General features: G+C 40.0%; 1 protein-coding gene across 2 annotated transcripts in view; it reads left to right on the top strand.

The window, feature by feature from the left end:
* The first annotated feature begins 1584 nt into the window (after nt 1-1584).
* The window catches only part of PMVK (phosphomevalonate kinase), a 269053-nt gene continuing 245310 nt past the window's right edge, over nt 1585-25327 (top strand). For both annotated transcript variants that reach the window (XM_044080131.1, XM_044080130.1), the window contains exon 1: nt 1585-1757. In XM_044080131.1, the coding sequence (XP_043936066.1) occupies nt 1675-1757 (83 nt within the window). In that variant the 5' untranslated portion in view covers nt 1585-1674. The remainder of the gene's footprint in view (nt 1758-25327) is intronic.

Below are 25327 nucleotides of genomic sequence, written 5' to 3'. Positions count from 1 at the left end.
AAGAGATAAAATGGGTTGCCACCTTTTCAGCGGGCCAAAGTGGGACATGGAGGTGTGGCCAGTATAACACTGGCCACACCCTCTACCATGACATCACCACAGCAGCGATGAAGGAGATGCTGTTATGGGTACGACGGATGGCTGCTGGAGTGGCTAGCTAGCTGGCTGCTGGAGTGGCTGGTTGGCTGGCTGCTGAAGTGGCTAGCTGGCCGGCTACTGGAGTAGCTAGCTGACTGGCTGGCCAGTTGCTGGAGTGGCTAGCTGGTTGGTGGGAGTAGCAGCTGGATGGATGAATGACTGGATGGATGGCTGGATGAATGGATAGATGGCTGGATGAATGGATAGATGGTTGGATGGATGGATGGATGGCTGGCTGGATGGCTGGAAGAATGGCTGGATGGCTGGCTGGCTGCATGAAGGGATGCATGGCTGACTGCATGAATGGATGGCTGGCTGAATGGATGGCTGGCTGCATGAATGGTTGGCTGGTTGAATGAATGGATGGATGAATAGATGGATGGTTGGCTGGTTGGAAGGATGGATGGATGGCTGTATGAATGGATGGCTGACTGACTGGCTCGTTAGAAAAAAAAATCTCGTTGCTTTTTTTTGTTTGTTTTGTTTTAGCGGCTGTAGAAGCACTTAAAACAAAGCGCTCCAACAGCCGCGATTTTTGCAGGGCTTTTCCTGCCCCAATCCCCACCCCTTTCATGAATTGCAGCCAATTGTTGCACGAATTACAGCAAACGGACCTAACAGGCAGCAGCTTTGCTGGCATGTCCGGGTTGGTGACGTAATTGAATTGCCGTGGAAAAGCCGGCAATGCAGTGCAATTGAAAAGCGGGACTTTTCAAGTCCCACTACTTTCCCAGCGGGCAACGGGATGAGCCCCCTCAACCTGTGAGTGCCTCGCTGTCACAACGGGACTGGTGGCAACTGTCCCTGATTTAGCTCTGTCCCTCTTAATCTCCTAAAAACGGTGACTTTGGGGGAAATGTGAATAGCAATTAATAAATAATGACAATAATTAGAGTTAGACTTATTTTACTTCAGAGAATGTATATTAACTCACGTTTTCTTATTTCGTCAATATCACAAGTAACAGTACTCGTATTTAAAAGTGTCCCTAATTATTTGGGCGTTTGTCCCTGATTCCGTTACAATTTGTCCCTAATTTGTTGAGAGTTACAGTGGACCACTAAAAGAATATTTCTTAAAATAAGTATTCTCAAGATGGAAGTTCATAAGTGTACTGTTAATTAGCCTAGGATATTATGAATATTAACAGCCGTGGGTTTGGCCCTGATTGTGTTTGAATACTAAGGCAGCACCCCTCGTCACAGCAAAGAGATTTTTCCATTTTACAAATGGGGGTGGAGTTCTCTAAATAACGCATACTTTCGCTTTTAACTAAACGTTTGGCACACAGTAACTACATTGTATGGATAATACATTGAAAACATAGTTTTCTTTGTAATGATTGTACTTTCTTGACGCTCTTTCTAATATTCTTTAATTGCTTGCCATATGTCTTTCATCTGGATTAATGGTACTTACCACGTGGCATGATTGTAGTCTGATCATGTAAAGTTGAGTTGTGGATGTAAGCTTTCCCATTCTCTAGAAAAGGAACTAGGAGTGCTTTTCTTGTGTATCTTGGCAGCGTGTCTGTTAATGGGTTCCCCGAAGCTGGTCCTTGTGGTTAGTGGCAAAAGGAAGTCGGGTAAAGATTTTGTGACAAACCTTATACAAGCAAGGTATAACATAACAGTGCACTCTTCAACTTTCAAAGTGTTTAGATTTGCAGTTTATGCAGATTGTTTTCAATTACGAAACGTTTCTGTATTTTAAATCACAACTTCGCATATCTACATATGGAATACTAATTCATCGCAGTATTGGTCTGGGGCTACTGTTAATGGAGAATGGTAGATTCAAAACAGTTGTTTTCATATAATGGTGAAATTCACAGCGAGTATTAAGTAATGGATTTATAATTCTGTGCTTTGCTGTCCACCTTGGAAAAAGTGAAATAGTGAAATAATTTATGCCCTGCCATAGCACTTTCATGTCAACTATGTAGGAGTGAATGAATGAATTCAAAATTTGCCTTTTTCTCCTTGAAGTGTAGTGACTCGTGTTGCATTTGCACCTATTTGTACTTGTAGTTTAATTGTACATGTTGGTTCTGTTTACCATTTCACTTTAGTAACCATGTTTAATGCAACTGTTTGTCATCACCCTATAACACACGTATATATGCATCTGTACATATATGTAGGTAGCAATGGGTTTTTCCCCCTGTAACATATTGCCTTGTATTTCATTATTTCATGTGAAAAAAGGCATAGCAAGGATTTTTGGAATTGGGTTTTTGTTTCCTGATTGTAGCTCTCCCCCAAGTGTAACCCCCAACCCCAGTCAGCATGACACTGCATGTGCACAATACATCTTTTCACTGTTTAACAAATAAAGATCCACCCATCCATAACCTTGTTTTTCTCATTTTTGCACATGGGGTCGGGATGTCACATTAACAGTGATTGTCATATAGAGAATATGTTCACACTGCTGGATGCAGAGCTTGGATCATGGGTTAAATGGGCCTTACGTACAGAAAAGGTCCTGCCCCCCCCCCCCCTTTCTGGCATCCCATTACTTTTCTCTCTCTCCCACTATTCCCATAAAATGCGTAAAACTGGCAGCTTGCATATTGTTTTCTTCTTTACTTTTGAAATAAAGGCAGAGATATGGATCTGATTTCAAACTTTTATTTTAAATATCCTTTTGAACAGGTTAGTCCAACTAGGCTAATAATGTCTTTTCAGGGGAGACCTTTGGTGTTATTTATAGTATTATGGAAAATTTGGCCAGGGCATTGAGGAACTCCTCCCTACTCTTTTTGATAGCTCAGGTGGATGTAAACGATCTCACAGTACCTACTATTAACAGAGATGCATGAGACCTCAGTTTAACATCTCATCCTAAGGATACATACATACATACAAATATTTCAAGTACGGGCATTAACACCCTTCTAGCTTGCCAATATATCAAAACAATTGTTCCCATAATAAGTGTCCAGGCTGTTCTTAAAAATATCTAAACTAGTATTTGCTTTAATGTAATTTGGTAGTCTATTCCGTGCAACAGCTACTGTGTCAGAGAACCAATTAGTGCACTTCTTATTCCTATAGAATCTTCTACATAGGTTGTCTGATGATACTCTAGTACTTTTTGATAGCCACAAACATTCCCAGAGGTAGTTGGCCCTAAATACCCTACATACATGAATAAGATCTCCTCTTAGATCTATCTGTAAGCAACAACTGCACAAGTTTAGATATTTTAGTCTTTCATAATAACTTAAATTTTCACATCCATGGATGCCCTTGGTATATTTCCACTGTACTCTTTCCAGTTTATTCATGCTTGTTTTCATATAGGGTTTCAGTATTGTTATTCCATACTCAAATTTGGGTCAAATGTAACTGAAAAACAATGACTTCTGTGATGCCCCTGCACTGGCCCAGTAATCAAGGAGCCTCAGCCCTAACCACTAACACCAATGAGGGACGTGCACATTGGGAAGATGACAAGTTCACACACAGTAAAGTACAATTTCCCTTAATTGGACACAGAGAGCACAGTAATTCTGGGGATGGTTTCTCCCTCTCTCTCCAGATCCCCAGTAAGACTCCCCACTGGCACAGCTGTATGGTTAAGATGTCAGCCAAGTGGTGAAGCCAAAACCACCATCACCCTCTCTATCCAACCAGTGCTTCATGTCCCTGCCCAAGTAGCTGACGCACACACTTTGAGATTTGATTTATATGCAAACACACAGACACTTCTGGAGAAGGATGGCATAGGTTCACTAGCTATGCCTCCTTCTCCCCAGACTATACGGTAGTACCACATGCCACCAACCACTATTTATCAGTTACCATAAGGCCCTTACAAAGGATGACCAATTCTACTGTGCAGTGTTACTAGTATCGAAATAGTAAGTGTATCCAAGACTTGAAGGTTATTTAGGAGTGGCCTGTACAGTGTTACCAAATACATATGCAAGTACTGTAAGAGCTTAACTATCTCTAAACAAAACCAGCCACAACTAAAAGGTTTAAATATATTTAATAATAATAATAATAATAATAATAATAATAATAATAAAAGCACAAGACAATACTCAATAACTCAGTACAGTGACAACAGAGTTCAGAATCACAGGAAATACTTTAAAACAACATTGCAGGACAGTCTCACATAAATACAGAAAACATCTAGACTGATCTTACTATTTTCCTATCTATGTCTAAGAGAGATACCATGATCTAAGTCGTACTTACAGAGCAAGGAAAAGTGCTGGTGAGAAGATGTTTACAGGTCCAGAACAAGATACAAAATGCACAGACTTTCTCTGAGATCTAGTTCTTAAATTAATAATGCACATTACTGCTGGGTTAGCTAGATAACATAATTCTTGTCACCTCTGCCTTAGTTCCCAGGCTAAGAGGAACCAACAGAATTTAACATATCTCTGCCAAAAATACTTATCTCTCAGATGTACAGCTGCTAGGAAGTCACAAAGCAATACAAAAACACTTTACATGTGAAACCTAGTAATTATCTCTGTCTCAAGACAATAGAAAGAACCTAGACATTCTGTCTCTTAGCTGAGATAAACTAACTTTATACACATTGTAAAACTCTTTACTTATGTTCTTAGAGTTTATAAGTTAACTCTGTATATTCCAGCCTTTAACATCAACATATACATTTGCATAGGCATGTAGTTTATACACATTTCTGCTCTTTTCCAGCAGGGTACACTGTGGTTACATTCTTGAAGCTCAGTGCAGAACATATAGTTTACTTACATTTGTAGAAAATCATGTGGATCATATTAATATTTAAAATTACATAACATTATTTACAAAATTCTAACTAGCTGGGCTGGCAGCTTTCACAACTTCATTATTTTTGATTTCCTAGACTTTATAAATCTTTCTATACAACCTATAGTTCTGTAACTATCATTAACCAATTGATTGATATGATTAGAAAAACTCATAGCTGAAGCTACCCATATACCAGGTCTTTAAATGAGTCTACTGTTTCAGTCACTGTGTGCTGTATTAAATGTTCACCTTTCAATTTATGTCTCCCAAGTCTCATATGCTTAGTTCTTGATGTATTTATCAGCATATTATTCTCCTGTGCCTAAATGGTCAATTTAGTCAAGTTATTTTGCAGACATGCCTTATCTGTAACACATGTAATCAGTTTACCCAATTTCAGGTTGTCTGCATATAGACTGTAGAACGGTTTACCGTCATATGTGTGTAATGCACATGGGCGATTGCAAGAAGGTTGAAAGGAGGTTCCCAAATATCCACAAAATCGAAAAAGAGTTGTCCGAATGTGCAATGAGCGAATGCACATTGGCATTTGCTCATTGCAGAGTTGGCATTTTGGCTGCAGATTGCACTATAGCGGGGACTGGGAAATGGTCCCTTTCCCCACTATAGTGTGTTCTTGGAGTTAGTATATTAAAGTAGGGGGATGCAAGGGGGCTTGTCCCCCTACATTATGATGCATATTCACATTTTTTGTTCGAAAATCATCAAATCTGGTTTTCCAGATTTTGATTTTCGAACTTTGGTGATGTTCAATGTTACTTTTTTCGCAGTTTTGAGTCACACAAGAGTGCATTCGCATATGTAATTTACGGTCATATGAAGGTAAACCCTGTAGAACACCTCAGATGAAATACATAGGTCTGAAAGATTCATTCTAAACAGGTGAGGGCCTAGGACAGAACCCTTTGGGACACCCTGACTGAAACCAAGTATTTTACCTGTCCATTTGCTGTATGATACTTGTCATGTCCTATTTGTAAGTTGTGCAGCTATCCATCTTATCAAGAGTACATCAATACCTAGTTGTACTAATTTATGGATAAGTGTTTGTGTATGACCCTGTCAAATGCTGAAGTTAAATCTATATACATTACATCACAGCACAATTCTTTCATTCATAGATGTTATTGTTATAGAACATTATATTACAGGTGGTAATAGATCTATTTTCAAAATATGCATACTGATATATGGTTTCAAGTCCCAACCTAACTTATCCAGTATTACCTTCTCCTTTATTTTCTACAACATGAAAGTAGACTTAAAGGTCTATATGACTCTGGGTTTGTCCTACTCCCCTTTCCTTAAAAACAGGTGTAATAAACGCATGTGTCCAGTCTTGAGGAATCTCCCCATATTTATATGACCTAGTGAATAGTAGATATAATGGTACTGTAAGTTCTTGCTGAAGTTCTCAGGTCACCATTGCTAATTCCATCTCCTCCTTGTGCTTTCTTTGGATCCAGTTTGCGCAGTTCTTTTTCATTATGATTTAATTTGATTCCAGTATCTGGGGTTACCTGGATGTCAAGAGGACAACTTATCACCCCTTTTGTGGAGCCAAACTGTTTTGCATAAGATTTTGTAAATATATCTATAATCTGTTATGTCTGAGAATAAATTTTAGAATCTGTTAGTTTTACATAGTGACTGTTTTGTTTCCATATAATCTGTAATTAACCTTCTGTGCCTTGGTTTAGATTTCAGTTTGGCAGAATTATCTAGTAACAAATTAACCTATATAACCCCATGATCACTGCACATCAATGGTGGTAAAACTTGACTTGAAGTTACAGTAATTTATTCGGCAACACAAACAATGTCTAGTATGTTCCATCCCCTGGTAGTTTTGTTAGTCTGAAGCAATTGTTGTTCCTGAATATATGCTGTGAATAATCTCCTTACTACCATTGTTAAATCAATATTATTCCAGTCGTTTCTGATAAATTTAAGTCCCCAGCTTATGTTATTCTTCCCACCTGTGTTTCTTGCAAGAAATGTATGAATTCTTCTAGGTTTTCTCAACTTGACTTTGGTGGTCTATACATTCCAACAATTGTTATATGTTCCCGTGTTGTCTTTATTGTCACAGTTACACAGTGTATAGTATTGGTGTTATCACCGAGTAAGTAATAATCACAGGTCTCATAACTATCTTTAATCCCTATTGTAACACCTCCACCTGATTTTTTTTGTTAGAATGTCTGTTACAGTAAAACATTTATACCCTGACAGAACTGGTTTCCAGTCATTGTTCTCAGGAGTGCAGTACTCCCCCCCCCCCCTACATTAAAGTGCACTGTATTATCAGCAGTCCATCTACATGTTATGGGAGCAGAACCCACACAGCCTTCTGCACTAAAGGCAAGTATGATACCTGTTGTACTGCCAACATTGCTTTCAAAATCTATAGCACAAATGCTAATGGCCATTTGCTAAACAAAACATTTGCACGTTAGAAACAGACGTAGCATGAGCAACAGTAAACTTCTCTTCCCTTGAAGCTCATATTCCTTGAAAATGCACTCTCATTCCTTGAAAATTTAAAACAAAATGTAAGAAACTGATAAAAGAGTAAAATTACCAATTTCCAATAAACTCTAATAACTAAGTGAATAATCTGGTTGTTGGTGTAGAGGATTAAGACTCTTGTCACTTGTAGCCAGGGTACAGGGTTTGAGCCTGAGTAAGCTAATTAACTATCCTGCCATTCCTAACTAGGGCATTTTACACACACCATCTCCTGAAGAAAGGGATGAATTATCTCCAAGTGTGTCCAAAAGGATGGTAGAAATGCATCATCTCCCTGTCTAGTGTGTGGTACGGTTGCAAAATATTAAAGGAGCTCTCTGGTTCATGCATCTGAGAAATGGAAGTAATCCTGTGTTGCTGTGAATGTATACTTGTCATAGAGAGTGTCCTTAAGGAAGAAATGCAGAGTGCATTTGGTAGTTCCAAAGTTTAAATGCCGTATTGCTGTATGTGAGTACAAAGCATGCATAAGATGTAGAGTGCGTCCTTAAAGAAGAAATTTATTTTTTAATTGTTTCATTTTAATTAAAAAATTAAATGTCATACCCCCCCCCCCCCCAAGCCAGTGGGCCCTAGGCATCTGCCTAGGTCACCTAGTGCTGGATCCAGCTCTGGCCAGGTGGCTAAAAATGTTTAACAAAAACTCTTGAAATGACAGCCCAAAAACCATGCAGTAAATTTAGGATACATACTCATAATTTCATAAATTGTGAAAAATATGCCAGTTAAAAAAATCCACAGAGTATCTCACTGCACAAAATAAATGAATTATTTTAATAAGTGTACACTGTATTGTGCATGGCGTGCGTCATGGTGTATGCCAGGCTGCATTTACACGTGGAGTTTTTCTGCATAGGCCTGTCCTGAAAATGGGCTATCCCTGGTCAGAATTATTGGCATCAAATGCCTGATATAGAGGAATTTAGAATTTAATCAAAACATTTGTTGGAAAAGAGGGGAAAGGGGAAAGAAAAAAAAAGAATGTTTAATTATTAGAAAATAATAAAAATAAAAATTAAAAGTTAATGTTTTTACTTGCATAAATTTTTTTTTTGAAACAAAGAGGGCATTATTTCTAAATTGAAATTAACATTACTGACATTATTGGCATTGACTGACTGTTTACCAGAAAAAATTTAAAAAACAAACAAAAAAGTGAAAGAAAAAAAAAGCAAAAAAGGGTAAAAAATGAAGGGGCAAATGAGGGATGAAATCAGCCTGAAAGGTATGAGTTGAAGCAAATGGCTTCAGAATTCATTCACTGGAGCATGAAATTCTGGTGCACATCTGTATGGGTGTGTAGGTAGGTACTAGTATGCAAGACTGACTAGGTATGTATAACATCTGAATATGATGCTCGATGCAGCCTTCTTCATTCTTCATCAGTCTTCCCTCGTTTGCATTGAATAATGGTCAGTCTTGGATGTCTGCCATTCTCCACCAGTGTTCAGTTTTTGAACCACCATATACATAGGAGGTTGTGACAAGTTCAAGTCTGTTTGTGGACTGTGACAGACTGTGTGTTGGACTGTCAGCCACATCACATTTTGTTTTTTCTCTTTTTATTTTTTTTTTTACTCTTAGTCCTTAAGAGGAAGGAAGACCTTACTTTTTAGCTTTTTTAAGCAGCATGTCAACTGGATTTTGGTCTTTTCTTTTTCTTTTTCTTTCTTTTCCTCCTTTTCCTTTGCCTCTGTATATCTCATAGCATCTCATCTGAGATTGATATATATGTGACTTGACTATGAAAACCAAAACCACATTGTTATTACCTGAACATCTGATGATTGCAAAATGTAAGTTTTTCTTTTCCTTTCCTTTTCTTGCCTTACATTTTCCTTCCTTTATTTCCTGTAACACTAATGTGGATCAGACTAACGTTACACTTCTGTTTCTTTGGTATACTTTTCTTTTGAAGTTACTTGGATGGGCCTGCCACCCTGCTGTCTTTGGATTTCCTTTTTGTCCTGACCAGTTTGGGGATTTCACTTGTAGATTATACATTGGGTGCCTTCCTTTCTTCTCTGCAGCCCTTGAATAAGATACAAAGGCCTTCTTTGAAACCCGCCTCTAGTACTACTGCTTCTCCTTCTACTTGATTACTATGGAACCAAGGTATTAAACACCCTTTGTTATGTGTATTGGTGAAGCTGTCCTGCTCAATAAAATGACTGTCCTATCTTTTGATCTTAGCCTCAGTTCTTATCACATGTCCTTTTATGGGCGGTTTGCCTTCCCAAATTTAAGCAGTTTTGGTTGAATTTGTTTTTTTCTGTCCTTACTGTTCCTCGAGGAAAGGATTCAAGTTGAAATTATGTTTTATCTTAAGGCCTTTTTAATTTTTTTTCATGGTAATTAATTTTATCTAGTTTCTTTGTTACCAGGAAGCTTGGGATCATCCTTCTGGTCCCATTGCCAATACTTTGACTGTTGGGGACAGAGGACAGTAACATTCATTAGGAGCAGACACATTTCACTAAAAATTATAAAGTTTTTGTTAAGATGAGGTTGTTTCATTTTTGTCATTGACAAAAGTATATGTGCAGCATTAAAACAGATGTAACAAGAAAACATGGAATGATAAAAGCAGCCCAAGCCATTAGAAAATATTTGGAGTGGGCAGCAGTGGATGATGGGGTGAGAGGCAGATGGGTAAAATATTTCAGGAAACTAAACAATTGTGCCTGAAATACTTATTATCTTTATTTAAAAAGGTATGTGTGTTACAAAGCTTGTGTTGGACAAAAACTGACTCTTTGACCAAACATTGTAGCGTCGCTTGTGTTGTATGTTTCTATAACACAATATTGTACATTTATATGCAGCAAGCCTAACTTCATATATTAAACTGTATGTTATTACTTGCTGCTTGCAAGAGTGCAATAATTCAGAACTTTTTTTAGCAATTTTTCTCTTGTGATAGAGGGTATCACAGTGTTCTGAGCTGTTATTTGCTGGAACTGTGCTCACATTGAGGGTTTTTTTTTGTCTGTTGCTTGCCTTTGCATTGTTTTAAATTCTACTGTTTTGCTCAGCCTTGTTCATGTTTGAGTAGAGTTGCTTGGAATTGCTCAATTTTCTGTGGCAAAGATGTAATTCACCGCAATTTAACTAATTTATAAATAATATTTAGACTTGTGTTATCTGCTAGTGTTTCTGAAGGCTAAAACAGTTTTAGTAAATTTTCGGTACTTAAGTATTATCGCAACCAGATTTTGCCAGAGGCATAGTTTATAATTTTTTCTGCGAAGCTATGTCTGTTTATGGAAGAAGGGTAGTATAAAGTGTTAAACAGTAGCACTTTTCAGGCTTGCTAGTTGTTGCCGAAGCACCTACCAAGGGGAGAAAACACTGAGTGAAGAAAAGGAGTCACTTTTGTGATATTAAGTATTTTCTTCTGATTTTTTGTTAAGTTTTACTGCTTTGCCGCCTATTTTTTGGCATTTTCCGGCTTGCTAAAGTTTATATCTGTAACAGTAACAGTAGCAGTACATGGAACACATCTAGAGCCTGTTTACTGCATTTCCTGTGTTGCACTTACTTTAAAATCGTTTTTTTTTTCTCTAAAAACTGCATTTTACCTGATATTGACCTAGCACTCAAGTGTGGGGTCATTTATTGCACTGTTGTGATTATTTTGCTGCTTGTGTATCTCTGCTACCTTTAAACTACAACAAAAAGAAAAAAAAAAACAAATCTTGCTTTTTTTCCCACTTTCTGAAAGTTGAGAAAGTTCATTTACAGATTTGCTGTTCTGAACTGTATGGAAGTTTCTAGAAGGCCAGTGCTTGCTTGGGCTAAAGGGAAGTCTGTGTGTTCACCAGTGGGAGTGGTTAACACTGAACAGCCTGCTTTACCCTGGAGGAGTGGTTAATACCTAGAAGCTGTAGTTTTATTGGCCATTTTGGGTCAATTCAAAACTCCTTGATCTCTCTCTCTTAAAACCCTACAACTCTGTTTTTGCGCGGTTTTGCTCTCTGAGCAGCGTCGGGCAGCTCTGCCTAAACAGGTTTAACCTATTCCAGGCTCCACAAAGTCTGCTCTTCACTTTTTCCCTTAGAACTGTTCAAACTCTCAAAGTAATCACTCTATTCTCTTTCTAAAGCCCTGCACTTGCTCAGCTCTTATAAGGAAACACTAACTAACTAAAGCACTACACCCTCCTTGACTTCTTATAAGTATTAGGCTCCCGATTGGTCCTTCCTGATCAAGTGAAAAATCAGTTCCCTTCCCTAATCTGATCAGTAAAGAACCAGTTCCCTATACTAATCTGGTAAGTCCAAGGGTCAGTTTCAAGGTTACTCTCCAGTCCAGCTGGTGAATCTGGGAATTTTGAGGCAATGTTACAATTGCCTTATGTACACAGACAACCCTCTCCTCCTTCCAACAAACTCTAATACATGTGAGAGATGCAGTTACACAGCCAAACTGGAGACAGAGCTCTCTCAACCCAAGACTGGCACAGTCAGTCAGGAGGAAAAGGTAACCACCCACACCACAAATCCAGTCTCACACAGACCTATTGCATCTGCATACCCAACACATAAACACACAAAAACATACTTGGAGGCTCTAAATAAAAATCTGCCTAAACAGCAAAGACCTCCTAAGCAGATATCCAAGCAACAGCCACCCCTCAACAATACCCATGAATCACATATCTCACAAAATCAGTGTGCCTCACAGTCACAGCCCTTAAGGCCAAACAACACACCAAATACACTTGTTATAGGGGACTCTATTTCCGGCACACTGACGTCCCACTCACCAGACTGAACAAGGAGAAGGCCACTCTAAGCTGCCTGTCGGGTGCCAGGATCCGCCACATAACGCAAGCACTCAGGTCACCCCAAAGCAAGTACAAGTATGACTCTGTCATTGTCCATGCTGGTGTGAATGACCTGAGGCGTACCTCCCTGGACTACATGAAAAGAGACATAGAGGAGCTCTCTGACCATGTAGCCCAGACTGGTATGACCCTGACCTTGAGTAGCATCTTGCCCTCACCAAGAATGATGCCACAGTATAAAGACAAAATGATCAGTTTCAACAATTGGCTAAAGTATTGGTGTCATTCAAAGGGGATCCAGTGTCTGTCTGCCTGGGGTGACATGCTCGACAAGCCACGTTGCTTCACTAGGGACAGCTTGCACCTGTCACCCTTAGGCTTTCGTATACTGGCCAAGGCTCTTGCCACCCCTATAGTGCCTTTTTTAGGCAAGGCTCAAAGGACAAACCCACCTCCATAGACAACCCAAGGATAAAAAAACTAAAGGTAATGCTACTCAGTGCCAGAAGTCTAAACCTCAAGATTCACGCACTCGAGGCTTTCCTCAGTATGGAGAAAATCGATGTCTGTGCAGTAACAGAAACCTGGTTCAAGGCTCCTGAGAGCACCTCAGCACTACCAGGTTATAACTCATACCATGCGTTTTGGCCCCAAAACTCGGACCGAAGCACAAAAGGAGGGGGAGTATCTATATTCATCAAAGATACCTACACCTCGAGGTTAGTGGCACTGCACGAAGCATCGGAAACCATCCATGTGCAACTAACAGCAGGCAAAACTGCCTTTCAGTTTGTAGCCTGCTACAGAACACCCTCCCTATTACAGGAACCCCACTTGGCATTCCTGAGAACACTGGAGAATATGAAGGTCTCTCCAAACACTATGTTATTGGGTGACTTCAACTACCCAAGCATTGACTGGGAAAACTACTAAAGCCCAAACACCCTCACCCAACGGTTCCTTGAATTTATAAACTCTAACGCAATGGAACAACTGGTCACCACTCCCACAAGAGGGAACAACATATTGGACCTGGTCATCACCAACATAGGGACTCTATGTTCCACACCAGAGGTAAACCCCTCATTGGTAAGATCAGACCATAAACAAATTTCCCTGGACATCCATATCCCGTCCCCACCCCCAGCCAAGGAAATCACTGTAAAGAATTTCTCAAAAGCCAACTTTGCACTTCTCAAGACTGAGGTGGAATCCTTCAAAGCCCCTGGGCCAGAGGATAATACAGCCCAATCCGCAGAATCCTTTACAAATGCATTCTATGAGCACCTGCAGGAATGCATGGATCGTGCTATCCCAAATAAAATCAAGACTCACTCCTCCAAAAACAGGAGACCGGTCTGGTGGACCCCGGCCATAAACAAGCTATACAACAGAAGGAGGAAGCTACTACATGACAGAGCAAAATCCCAAAAAGGGAAGGCATCTCTGATTAGTATTAGCAAGAAACTTCGATCCCTCATACAATCATCAAAAGCCAGCTTCGAAAGAAAAATTGCACTAGACACTAAAGGTAATCACAAGGCCTTCTTTAGTTATGTCAGGAGCATGGGCGGAAACTCCCAGATATGCTCTGAATTGTTGCATAACGGTACAAAATATACCAAACCTACAGACATAGCCAACATCCTGGCAGACAGATTTAGCGCAAACTCCCCCCCCTTCCCCCCCAAAGGAGCAAATGCCTATCCCAACTGAATGTAAACTCCCTGACATCACAGATGCACAGGTGAAAGCTGCCCTCTCCAAAGCAAAAAACACAGCATCTATGGGACCGGATGGTGTCCCAGGCTGTGTCTTACACAAGCTCCAAGAAGGACTGAACCCTCACATTAAGTCACTGTTTAAACTTAGCCTTACTACAGGATATGTACGCAAAGAATGGCATACAGCTACAGTGGTCCCACTCCACAAAGCCTGACTAGTCTGGTCTGTAAAGCTATGGAGCATATTATCATGGAACTCATAAACAAAGACATTGAGAGCCTCCAGACACTGGACCCTACCCAATTCGGCTTTGTTAAGGGCAGATCTTGCCTCTTAAACCTAGTTGATTTCTTTGAAACAGTTACCAAAGCCACAGATGAGGGTAAGGTATTCCACACAGCCTACCTGGACCTCGCAAAAGCCTTCGACACAATACCCCACTCAGGCATCATAAATAAGCTTACCAGCTTAAATATCAACCCCTATATCACAAGATGGGTTGCAAACTGGCTCGGAGATGGAACCCACATGGTCAGAATCGCGGGTGCCATGTCCGAATCCAAACCAGTTACAAGTGGCGTCCCACAGGGCTCAGTTCTGGGACCTCTCTTGTTCGGTATATACTTCTCTGAGGTTCAGGCTAACACGGGGGATTATGGCTGACAAAGTTCGCAGATGACTGCAAACTGGGGGCCATAATCGAATCTCCAGCTGATACAAGCATCCTCCAAAAGGGTCTCACAGAGACGGATGCTTGGTGCCAGAGCCATGGCCTCAAGCTAAATGCTAAAAAGTGCATAGTCATCCCCTTTGGGAAAAACAAGGTGCCCACAAATTACCACATAGGTGGTAATCCATTAAGTACGGAAGAAGTAATTAGAGATTTGGGGACCAACGTAGATAGTAATCTCTCCTTTGATAATCACGTTGCCAAAGTGGTTAGAAAGACCTTCTATATAGCCCACCTTATCACGAAAGGGTTCGTGATCTAGATCAAGAGAGGTCATTGTGCCCTGTACTGCCACTCATCAGGCCCATAATTGAATACAATGCCCCTTTTGGGATGTACCTTACCCGACACCTGCAGCAACTGGAAAGACCCCAAAAGTACCTCACCAAGAGGATCATGGGCTACAAACAGATGTCCTATGCAGCTCGACTAAAGAAACTCCAGCTCTACTCAGTTGCTTACCGCCTACTCAGAGGCAATCTATGCCTGACGTACAAAGCCATGTCAAACCCAGAATTAATGGACATGCTCCACTTCAAAATCCAAGTCCCTTAGAGCTACACGCTCCAGGGACCTAAACCTCAGCACAAAAAGTAAATAGGACATGCTGGAGGGACAGATTCATTTCCCAGAGGCTCCCCTCACTCTGGAATAGAATCCCAATTCATGTTAGACATAGCCCCTCGCTGACCCTCTTCAAGCGAAATCTGGACGCGTGGATGGGAAATCGCAAATTCACCCCTGGGATCTCTTCTGTGTCCCTGCTAGACAGAGGTACAGTAAACTAATCTTGAAAGGGTACCTTCTGTGACCTACTTTACAGAGGCACAGTAGGCTAATCTAATAGGGAGGCGGAAGCCAAATACACTCTGGCTAGGCTTATAAATGCCCTAGGGCAGATAGCCTAGTATCTACCTATGAACCTATTGGGTCACATTCTTTAACACATACAAACAGGAATAAAGGCAGTTTTACTCTTTGCAGGTAGCATTCTTGGCCGAAATAGACACATGACTGCTGCTTTACAGTGGTAGTTAATGTCACGACTCATCAAAGTGGACACATTCTCCAGAAGAGAACCGTTGCCTTTCAAAACATGTTCAATGTGTTACTTAGTAGTCCTTACAGTCAAGTTTCATTGTCATGATTTCTGCCGACTAAAAGTCACTGCATATATTCATCAGTAACTTTCCTTTCGTGAAATCTGAATCCGGGATGCATGACTTTTGATGCAGTCTAGCAGTGTGAATGAACGGTATACTGCTTACAGTCACAATGTAGAAAGTGTCATATGTTTGCATTACTTCCAAGTGTTTTGTGTCCAGCTTTTGGCATACTTCCTTTGCTGTATGAACTTGGGTTCCCAATCTGAATAGTAAGCATTTACCAAAAAGTTCCCCCAAAAAGAGCAGTCATTCTTTACCACACTGACAAGTAGCAGGCATCTTGATCGCTGAAATGATGAACTGATGTCGGAAAAGGACGTTACCCACAAAGAGGGTTTTTCCTGTTATTCCTCTACAAAGCCCATTAACCATATCCCAGAAGAGTAGTTAACACTTTACCCAACCATTGTACAGTTAACAGAGATAGTTTGACTGAAACCTGACGAATTACTGCATGTCCCAAATCTGGTTGCGATAATACGTAAGTACCAAATTTTCTATTGCAGGAGAAGGGGAACTTGCTGTACTCTGAGGTATTTGAAGGAAGTGGACTTGCAGTGTGAGTTTCTATTGACTTTTACTTCCTAGAGGATTGTTTCAAATTCTGCCGAGTTGCTCAACTTTGTCCTTCTTTGATTGGAGTTGTATAACATCGCATATTGTGCCCAGTGCCATTTTAGGTGTTTCATAATAGCCAGTGGGTGCTGTTTTTGGTGGCGGTTAGCAGTCAGTGGGTTGTTTTTTTAGTTTCTCATTCTAAGTGACTTGTCCAATGTTTTTTGTTTCTGCTGTTGGCTGGCATATTCACCTTAGCCTTTATTGTATAGTTTTGCTATAGGTTGGGCATATTTGTGTGGGTCTGATCCTTGCTGCCTTCTAGCTGCGCTCTGAACAGCCATGCATTTGTAGTTCTCTGTTGTTATTACTGTTGCTGTACCTGCCATATTATTTTCTCACATTTATTGCTATCAAATTAGCCCTGATGGTTGCTTTAACTGCACATAGACTTATATGTTTATTACTGACATCACTGATGCATTGATTATTGTAGTCTGTTTTACTTAAGTTTTTGTCCTGCTTGCTTAAACTTCTTCTAGGCTTCTTGCTTACTTCTGTCATTGCTACTGTTTTGGTTATTGTGACCTCTTGCACTTATGAGCTATGGTACCTGTTGACTATTGGCTTCTCTTCTGAGTATATTTGGTGTACTTCTCCTTAAGATTAGACATACATGGATGAAATGGATGACCAACTGATTTGTATCCCTTCTATCATTAACCTCATAGCATTTGCTATTCTTAAGCAGTGTAGAATCTACCAAAGCGCACAATCAATGAACTAGTACTTTACATTGATACTATCAGTGAGAGTTGTAACATGGAAGCCACCCTTTCTTCAAATAAGATAATCAGTGGCTTATTTATACTGCCATATATACCTCAGATAAATACCAAACCAGCATATACTAAGGTTGTCAGAATGTCACTTCCTCAGCCTCCTAGAACCAGGAAGATAAAGCCTCAGCAGAAATCTACAGGTAGAACATCACAACTCTCACATGTGGTAGAGAGTCACCAGGCTGTTGACTGTAAAACACTGACAACATTAAAACTACATGTGCAAATAGAAATACCATAGTGATTGGTGACTTTAATGCCAGGTACTCTGATTCCATGCTTACAGAGATGGGCAAGGAGAGGGTGTTAGCTACTTTTCTGTATGGCATCCAAATCTGTGATGTTACAATGACTCTTCATTCCTTAAAAATAACCAAATATGAATATGACCTTGTGGTTACCAATGTTGATGTGAGTGACTTGAGGTTTTTGACCGTGAAGGACATGGCAAAAGACATACTGGCTCTCACTACTCATGTCAAATTCAGGTAAGACATTACTCCTGCCTTCATGAAGATCGATGCCTCCATTCTGAGAAAAAATAATAAGCTTTAACAGTTGGTTAAGTAGTTTTGAGGCTGTCCATCCAATTACCTAGGTTTACCTTGAAGGTGGAAAGAGTGCTGCTGTGCTTGACATGTAGTGGAGGTTTGTTCTAGAGGCTAGAGCTGAGGAATATGTTGGGATATGAACCCATTGTGCCAAGATAACTTATTTATCTGCTGATGAAGATTTAGTTCCTTTATTTGAGTATTTGAGTACCATTAGTTCTGTGAAGGAATAGGAGGTGAAATAGGATTGGATTTTTCATGGCTCGAAAGGCTAGACATAGATCTCCATGGAGGAGTATAGAGTCCAGAGAAAAGACTGACAGTCTCTTGTGATAATTAAGATCTCCTGATATTTTATACTTTTGAGGCCAGTGTTCTTTTTTAGTTATGACTGTCTGAGGTCTCTCAAGTTGTGTGATATGTTTAGACAAATACGTTGTTCCCTTTTCTCTTTAGAAGTTGATAGCTCCAATATAAAACAAAGGAGGAAGAATGTAATGCTATCATGAAAGAGTGTCACAGGAGGCAAAGGATCGTCTCCCATAAGTGGGGTATTCATACTGTATATAGTACTGAACTGTGCATCTTTAATGGTATGTGTAAAATAAGTGGGTGTTCCTTCTGCAGTTCCAATTGTGATGACAGAGTAATAGTGGCAGTCACCTCAACCTTTGCTGGTCAGTGCCTCTGGTACTGAGTCACCAGTGTTCAACAGGCCTGCCTCTCAGCAGAGGGACAGAGGTCATCCTGCTGAATGTGACCTTGAGGACATCTGTGGCCACTACTCGAGAGTAGAGGAGGATGCTGTTCTGTTAATGGGCTGCATAGTTCTTGTGTGTTCTCCAAGTGACATCTGCATTTTCTGTCATCTTCTGGGTGTATTCCAACAGTTGAACACCTACCTCACAACTGTGGAACACCTTCTTGTACTGCTCCATGTGTTGTTTGACTGGCAGGCCCTGACTATCAAGATTGCACTTGACATCACCAAAATGCATCTGTCTGCACTGAGAATTTTATAATTAAGAATGATGAACTGTGAATATCTTTTGTACAGTTCAGACACTTTAAGTTATCAGAGTTTGCAGGGTGTCCATTTTTCCACTGTAATCAGAAATCAACGGAATGGATGGAGGCATGATTTGCAGTCCTGTGACGGAATGTCTGGTAGGGAGAAACTTAGAGACTTCTTAGAGGCTCTAGCTATAACATTTTTTTTTAAATGAAGATGAAATGACTTGTTTTGCTTCACTTCTGACATCATGTAACATTTGATATTTGAGGATATGAAAGAATGAGTTCAACATAAGTAAATGTACTACCAGTTCCTTTACCTTGACTTTTACTTTTAAACTGCCCGACAGTGCACAATAAACTAGACCATTTGATTCACACATTAGACCCCAAATACTGCTGAAATTACCACATATTTGGAAGCATTCTCATTATTTTACACACTATGGTGATAATTCTATCTGGTCTTGCCTTACCTTGTGCAGTGTTGGATCTCCTAACATCATGTCTCCTGCATTCCTTCTTACCCCTCCTGGCCAGCTAATGTCCCACACTGTTTTCCTAGTCTTGTACTTTTTGTTAATGCTATATTCAATGAAGTACCCCCTCCCTTTTTACTCTTCACATCTTCCCTAGGGGCTTCTTTGTAACTCTTTCACCCTGCACTAGAGTAATACTTCATTTCATTTAGTATCTTCCCTGTCTTATCTACTAACCTTCTATTTCATCCCTGAGGCACAGTCTCCTGCCTCACTCTCCCAGCATTAGTCTTTCTTTAGCTGAACCTCCTGTTCCATTTTATCCTTTACTAACCCATGCCCTGTACTTTCATCTCCTTACTTTCCATCCATTTTCTTTTTTCATTCCCTCCTGTTTACATCCCACACCTACCACTTATGCTTCCTAGCACTACAGGACCCATCCATGCATTCCTTCGAACACTGGCGGTCTCTTTCTGTATACCACCTGTACTTGACACCAATGCTTGTCTATGTTCCTTTATTTTATTATGCACCCACCTCCCATGGTAAGCTCCTCGTCAGTTTTCCATTCTGTTTTCCTTTTCCGCTTGCACTGCCATTCACTGCCAGCTTATACCTCATCCACCTGTTCCTTCCACCTCTCCTCCATCCCCCACAGTCATAGCCAAGGTTAGTAATCTGCATGACTGGCATTGGCACAATAAAGAAGAGCACATCTTGTATGGCCCAGCTGGGTTTACACTTAACCTCTCAACTACAGTAGATATGAAAAGTTTACGCACCCCTGTTAAAATGCCAGGTTTTTGTGATATAAAAACATGAGACCACAATAAATAATTTTAAAACTTTTACCACATTTAGTGTGACCTATAACCTGTACAATTTCATTGAAAAACAAACAAATTTGTTAGGGGAAAATATAAAAAATAAAAAAACATACAATACACTGGTTGCATAAGTGTGCACACCCTTAAACTAATACATTTGTTGTGTGTGCACACCCTTAAACTAATATTTTGTTGAAGCACCTTTTGATTTAATAACAGCATTCAGTCTTCTTGGGTAGGAGTCTGTCATCATGGCACATCTTGAGTTGGCAATATTCGCTCACTCTTCCTTGCAAAAGCGCTCCAAATATGTCAGATTGCGAAGGCATCTCTTGTGCACAGCCCTCTTCAGGTCACCCCACAGATTTTCTATTGGATTTAGATCTGGGCTCTGGCTGGGCCGTTCCAGAACTTTAATTTTCTTCTGGTGAAGCTATTCTTTTGTTGATTTGAATGTATGCTTGGGGTCATTGTCATGTTAAAAGGTGAAATTCCTCTTCATCTTCAGCTTTCTGGCAGACACCTGAAGGTTTTGGGCCGAAAAGTGACTGGTATTTGGAACTGTTCATAATTCCCCTCCACTTTGACTAAAGCTCCACTTCCAGCTGAAGAAAAGCAATCCCAAAGCATGATACTGCCACTACCATGCTTCGCCGTGGGGATGGTGTTGTTTTGGTGACGCAAAGTGTTGTTTTTGCCCCAAACGTACCTTTTGGAATTGTGGCCAAAGAGTTCAACCTTGGTCTCATCTGACCATAACACATTTTCCCACATGCATTAGGGAGTCTTGATGTATTGTTTTGCAAGTTTTAGCTGGGCCTGAATGTTTTTCTGTGCAAGAAAAGGCTTCCGTCTTGCACCCTTACCCCATAGTTCAGACATATGGAGAATACGGGAGATTGTTGTCACATGTAGTACACAACCAGTACTTGCCAGAAATTCCTGCAGCTCCTTCAGTGTTGCTCTAGGTCTCTTGGCAGCCTCCCTGACTAGTTTTTGTCTTGTCTTTTCATCAATTTTGGAAGAACGTCCAGTTCTTTGCAACGTCACTGTTGTCCCATATTTTCTCCACTTTTTGATGACTGTCTTCACTGTGTTCCATGGTATATTCATTGTTGTGGAAATTTTTTTGTACCCTTCTCCTGACTGATACCTTTCAACAATGAGATCCCGGTGATGCTTTGTAAGCTGTCTGCGAACCATGGCTTTTGCTGTAGCAGGCAACTGAGGAAATGTCAGGAAAATCCTACTAAGACAGCTGAACTGTATTTGGGGTTAATCAGAGTCTTTTTAATTGATGGCAGGTGTGTACCCAAGAATACTGAATACTGTAATTAAATCAAAAGGTGCATCTACAGAGTATTAGTTTAAGGGTGTGTGCACACAATGAAGTTATAGTTTGAAGATGTGCACAGTTATGTCACCAGTGTTTTGTATGTTTTTTTATTTTTTCCCCTAACAGATTTGTTTGTTTTTCAATTGAATTGTACAGGATATAGGTCACATTAAAGGTGGGAAAAGTTTTGAAATGATTTATTGTGGGCTCATTTTTTTATATCACAACAACCTGGCATTTTAACAGGGGTGTGTAAACTTTTTATATCCACTGTATATATCCTTTGTATACCAGCAGCTAACTCACTGGCCATTACTTGTGTAACCTGCACTAGAAAGGATTGTGGTCTTTTAGTTCTTGATATGTTTTGGTGTTTAAATGCTGGCTAATAGTATTTCTTGAGCCTGTTTAATTTCTGATAATATGGGCTGTTTCAGTGGGTTTAACGATTTTACATGACTATAATACATTGGTGCCAAATAGTGTGCAAAGGGTGGATTATGATTTAACTGGACCTTTTTGTACAGTAACATCCTTTGCTTTTTTTTCTATTTTTTATTTAATAATTTTGTTTCATTTTTGCCAACGCACACAGTACACTAATCTGTTTAACCTGGCCTTAAAGGACTTGACGTGGATCAAACTTTCACTAGTCTGGCTGTTCTGTTTAAATGTGATGTCACTGGCTTCTAGATCTCTTGAATGGGTGAGTAGGTCTGTCTACTGATAGGTGTTTTTCTGTACAAGAAGCTCACTGACTAGCTACACCTGCTTTACTTAGAGCTGTATCACTATTCTTCCCAGATGCACAGTAGCTTTAGATCCAAGGCTGAGCTTGTCCCACCTTTAGGGAATCTGGTCTCGGGTACTGGTGGACATTTTTATCTTGAAACTTGCGTTCCACCAAGGCCTTTGTTCCAGTACTGATTTGCACAGGCATGCAAATCTCTGGTTGTTTGGCTGCCTGGACCTCTGGCTTTCTTTATCTTTGTGGTACCTTGCTATACTACAGCCTCCTTTCTCATCTGTTCATTTATTCTGTTTGTTCTACTCTCTGCTGCTCCCTGCCAAGCTTCTTTCCAGTAGTTAGATCTGGTTAACCTGCCAGAGTAGTAGCATCCTACAAGAACAGCATAGCAGTATGTTGCTGGCCAGCAGAAATGTAGACAATAATTGTGTTTATAGGATTTGAGAGAGCTATGAATCCTTTGTCCCTGCAACCATAATGATGCTGCTCTGTGCAATCCTGTACTGAATGTTTTTATAACTTACTTTCTAATAGACATTAAGGATGAGTTGTGCACCACGACTGTGGAGGCCAGTTCCACAGACTTCATGTGCTGCGCGGTTCTCCTTTGATAAGGGTGGTATAATGTGTGGACATATTGTGCAGGGTACATTTACAGATCAAGACACTGATGAACACCTGCAGACGTAGATTTTAGATTGTACAGCAATCACTTGTGTAAATATGGCATGCTTTTAAGGCCTTTTAGTGTGTGTTGTGGTGTGGAGGTGGTAGTGAGTCCAGCTGCCTGAAATAAAACCCAAGTCTCATATTTGGTGGTAGGAGGCTAGAATATGAGGAATAGTTTCCTTATTACATGAATGGACATGGAACATTGTGCAGCTGCCTTTGTTCCAAAAGAGGGGAGTTGGAAGTGATAGTCAGGGCACTTCCAGTGTGACTCTGTAATTGTATATAAATGTGGAGGAGTTGCCATATAGACCAGTGTGCTAACCAGCTTGTAAAAAAACTAATCACATTTTTACAGTCTTCTGGAGTTGGTTCACTCTGAAGTTATGTAGCTTTCCCTCATTCTTAAAACACCATCTTGCTCCTTTCTTAGAAAGCTTTTGGTGACAGACATTCTGTTCAAGTAGAATGTGTGATATATTTTTATACTGTATATCTGTGCAGAATATTATATATGCACACCTTGGTGACTGCTTATGACAAAATCCAATCCTTAACTTCCTCCCATATACCAAAGAGCCAAAGGTAGTGTTGGAGAAGGTCACATGACCTTCTTAGTCACCCAGATTCCCTGTAAAGGTGACTAATCGCCTTTATCTGTCTGTCCCTTATTGGAACTACTATATTCCTGTGTCACTGATTTTTGAATCTACTGCCTTCTATAAGAAGCTGCTTCATGTAGTTACCTCTTTTTTTCTCTAGCTGTTTCTACTGCCTTAAAAAAATCTCTAAATTATGCTTCCTTTTCCTAAAGCATCTCCTTTCTAAAGAAAGATCACATGCATGACAAGTTTCAATCATGCCTCCTGCCATAATGGAATATACATATTTAGCTATTGTACTGTTTTTCTTTTTTTTTGTGTGTGTGTGTGTGTGGGGGGGGGCGGGGGTACACATTGCGTGTTCTGCCTTATATTAGTTGTCATCCTCTGGGCTCTGCATTTTATGGGTATTGTTTATAGGTTTTTACAGTCAGAATGTAAAAAAAAGGGTTCCTATCAGCATCTCGAACGTTGACAATGTCGAATGCGATATTGTCGATGCGAGAATGCCGAAAGTGCAGAACATCAAACGGGTAAACGGAAATCTCCGTAAGGGGAGATTTCCGTTTACTACAATGTAGTGCGGTCACAGAGTTGGTATATTTAAGTAGCGGGGGGTGTGGGGGTGCAGGGGGGCTTGCCCCCCTGCCTACACCCTTTAGTTTTTTTTTGTTTGTTTTTTTTTATATCGGCATTCGAAAATTTAATAGTGCGATCATTTCAGTTCGATATTTTGTGATTCGAACTATTACATTTTCGAAATGCTGATATAAACCCGTAAAAAAACATTTTAAAGGAGGTTCTGATGCAAACCAGTGTCAACCATCTCTCACAAAATGTGCTAGCTGTCTTTAGCATTCACTCTTGTATATCACAAATAGTCTTTCTTGTTTTAATGTGTAACTTGCATAGTGGAGCACTACATCTTAATATCTGTAAGCTCCTTCATGCCTAGACAAAATGCTATGTAATGACATTTAACTGGAATCAGTGTGGTGACCTGTCCTGCTCATGGCTGAGGTAGTAAATAAAAATGAAAGGTGTCACTTAGATGGATAGTGAGATAAGGTCATAAAATAATATTACAAGTTTAGAGTAAAAATCTGAACACTGCCTGCATTCTCCTAACTTGGACTAATGCCACCTCTGAATCACTGCAGTTTGTCCTTGGCCATGGACATTTGCTTTCTACAGTCACAATATTTTGTCATTTTGTGGTTTAGTTAAACTTATCCAGTATGCAGATGATGCATTCGTTTTTTTCTCAGCTCCATCCCTATCCGATTTAAATACTATTCTTCATTTGTGCTGATCTCCTTCACAGCTGGCTCAGCAACTGTAATCTTATATTTACTATGAACTAAAGTAATGCTCTTCTCCAACATTTCTGGTGAATCCACAAATACTAATCTTCAAATATGCTCAGATGACATTTCCTTGACTCAAATAGTGTCTTTCACCAAGTTTCTGGAGTTTGTAGTTGAGATGGTTTTGATGTCCTTTTCAAATATGTTGACTTATGTATATATATGCGTCCTTTAATAAGCTTGCAGTCCTCTAAGCTCTTGCTGTTAGAGTACAGATATCTAATATAAGATCTGGCCAGTGTATTTTATCCTCCCATATATTTTGTACTATCTTCAAAACATTGCACTGGCTATAATTTTTTTCAATATTTGAATGTTTGTTCTGTGATATGTTTTGTCTGTCCTCTTCTAGACAAATGGATATCCTATTATAAAGGCAGTAATCGAGTGGTACATATGTGCAAGCTAGAATGCAGCTAGAAAGCTTTTGTCAGAAAATCTGCATTTAAGTCTCCACTTCTGTAAGT

Source organism: Protopterus annectens, chromosome 8.part0 (assembly GCF_019279795.1).
Source record: "Protopterus annectens isolate FY-2018-M chromosome 8.part0, PAN1.0, whole genome shotgun sequence".
Classification (NCBI taxonomy): domain Eukaryota; kingdom Metazoa; phylum Chordata; order Ceratodontiformes; family Protopteridae; genus Protopterus; species Protopterus annectens.
Note: the sequence above shows the minus strand (reverse complement) of the source record. Positions and strands in the feature narration are given on the sequence as shown.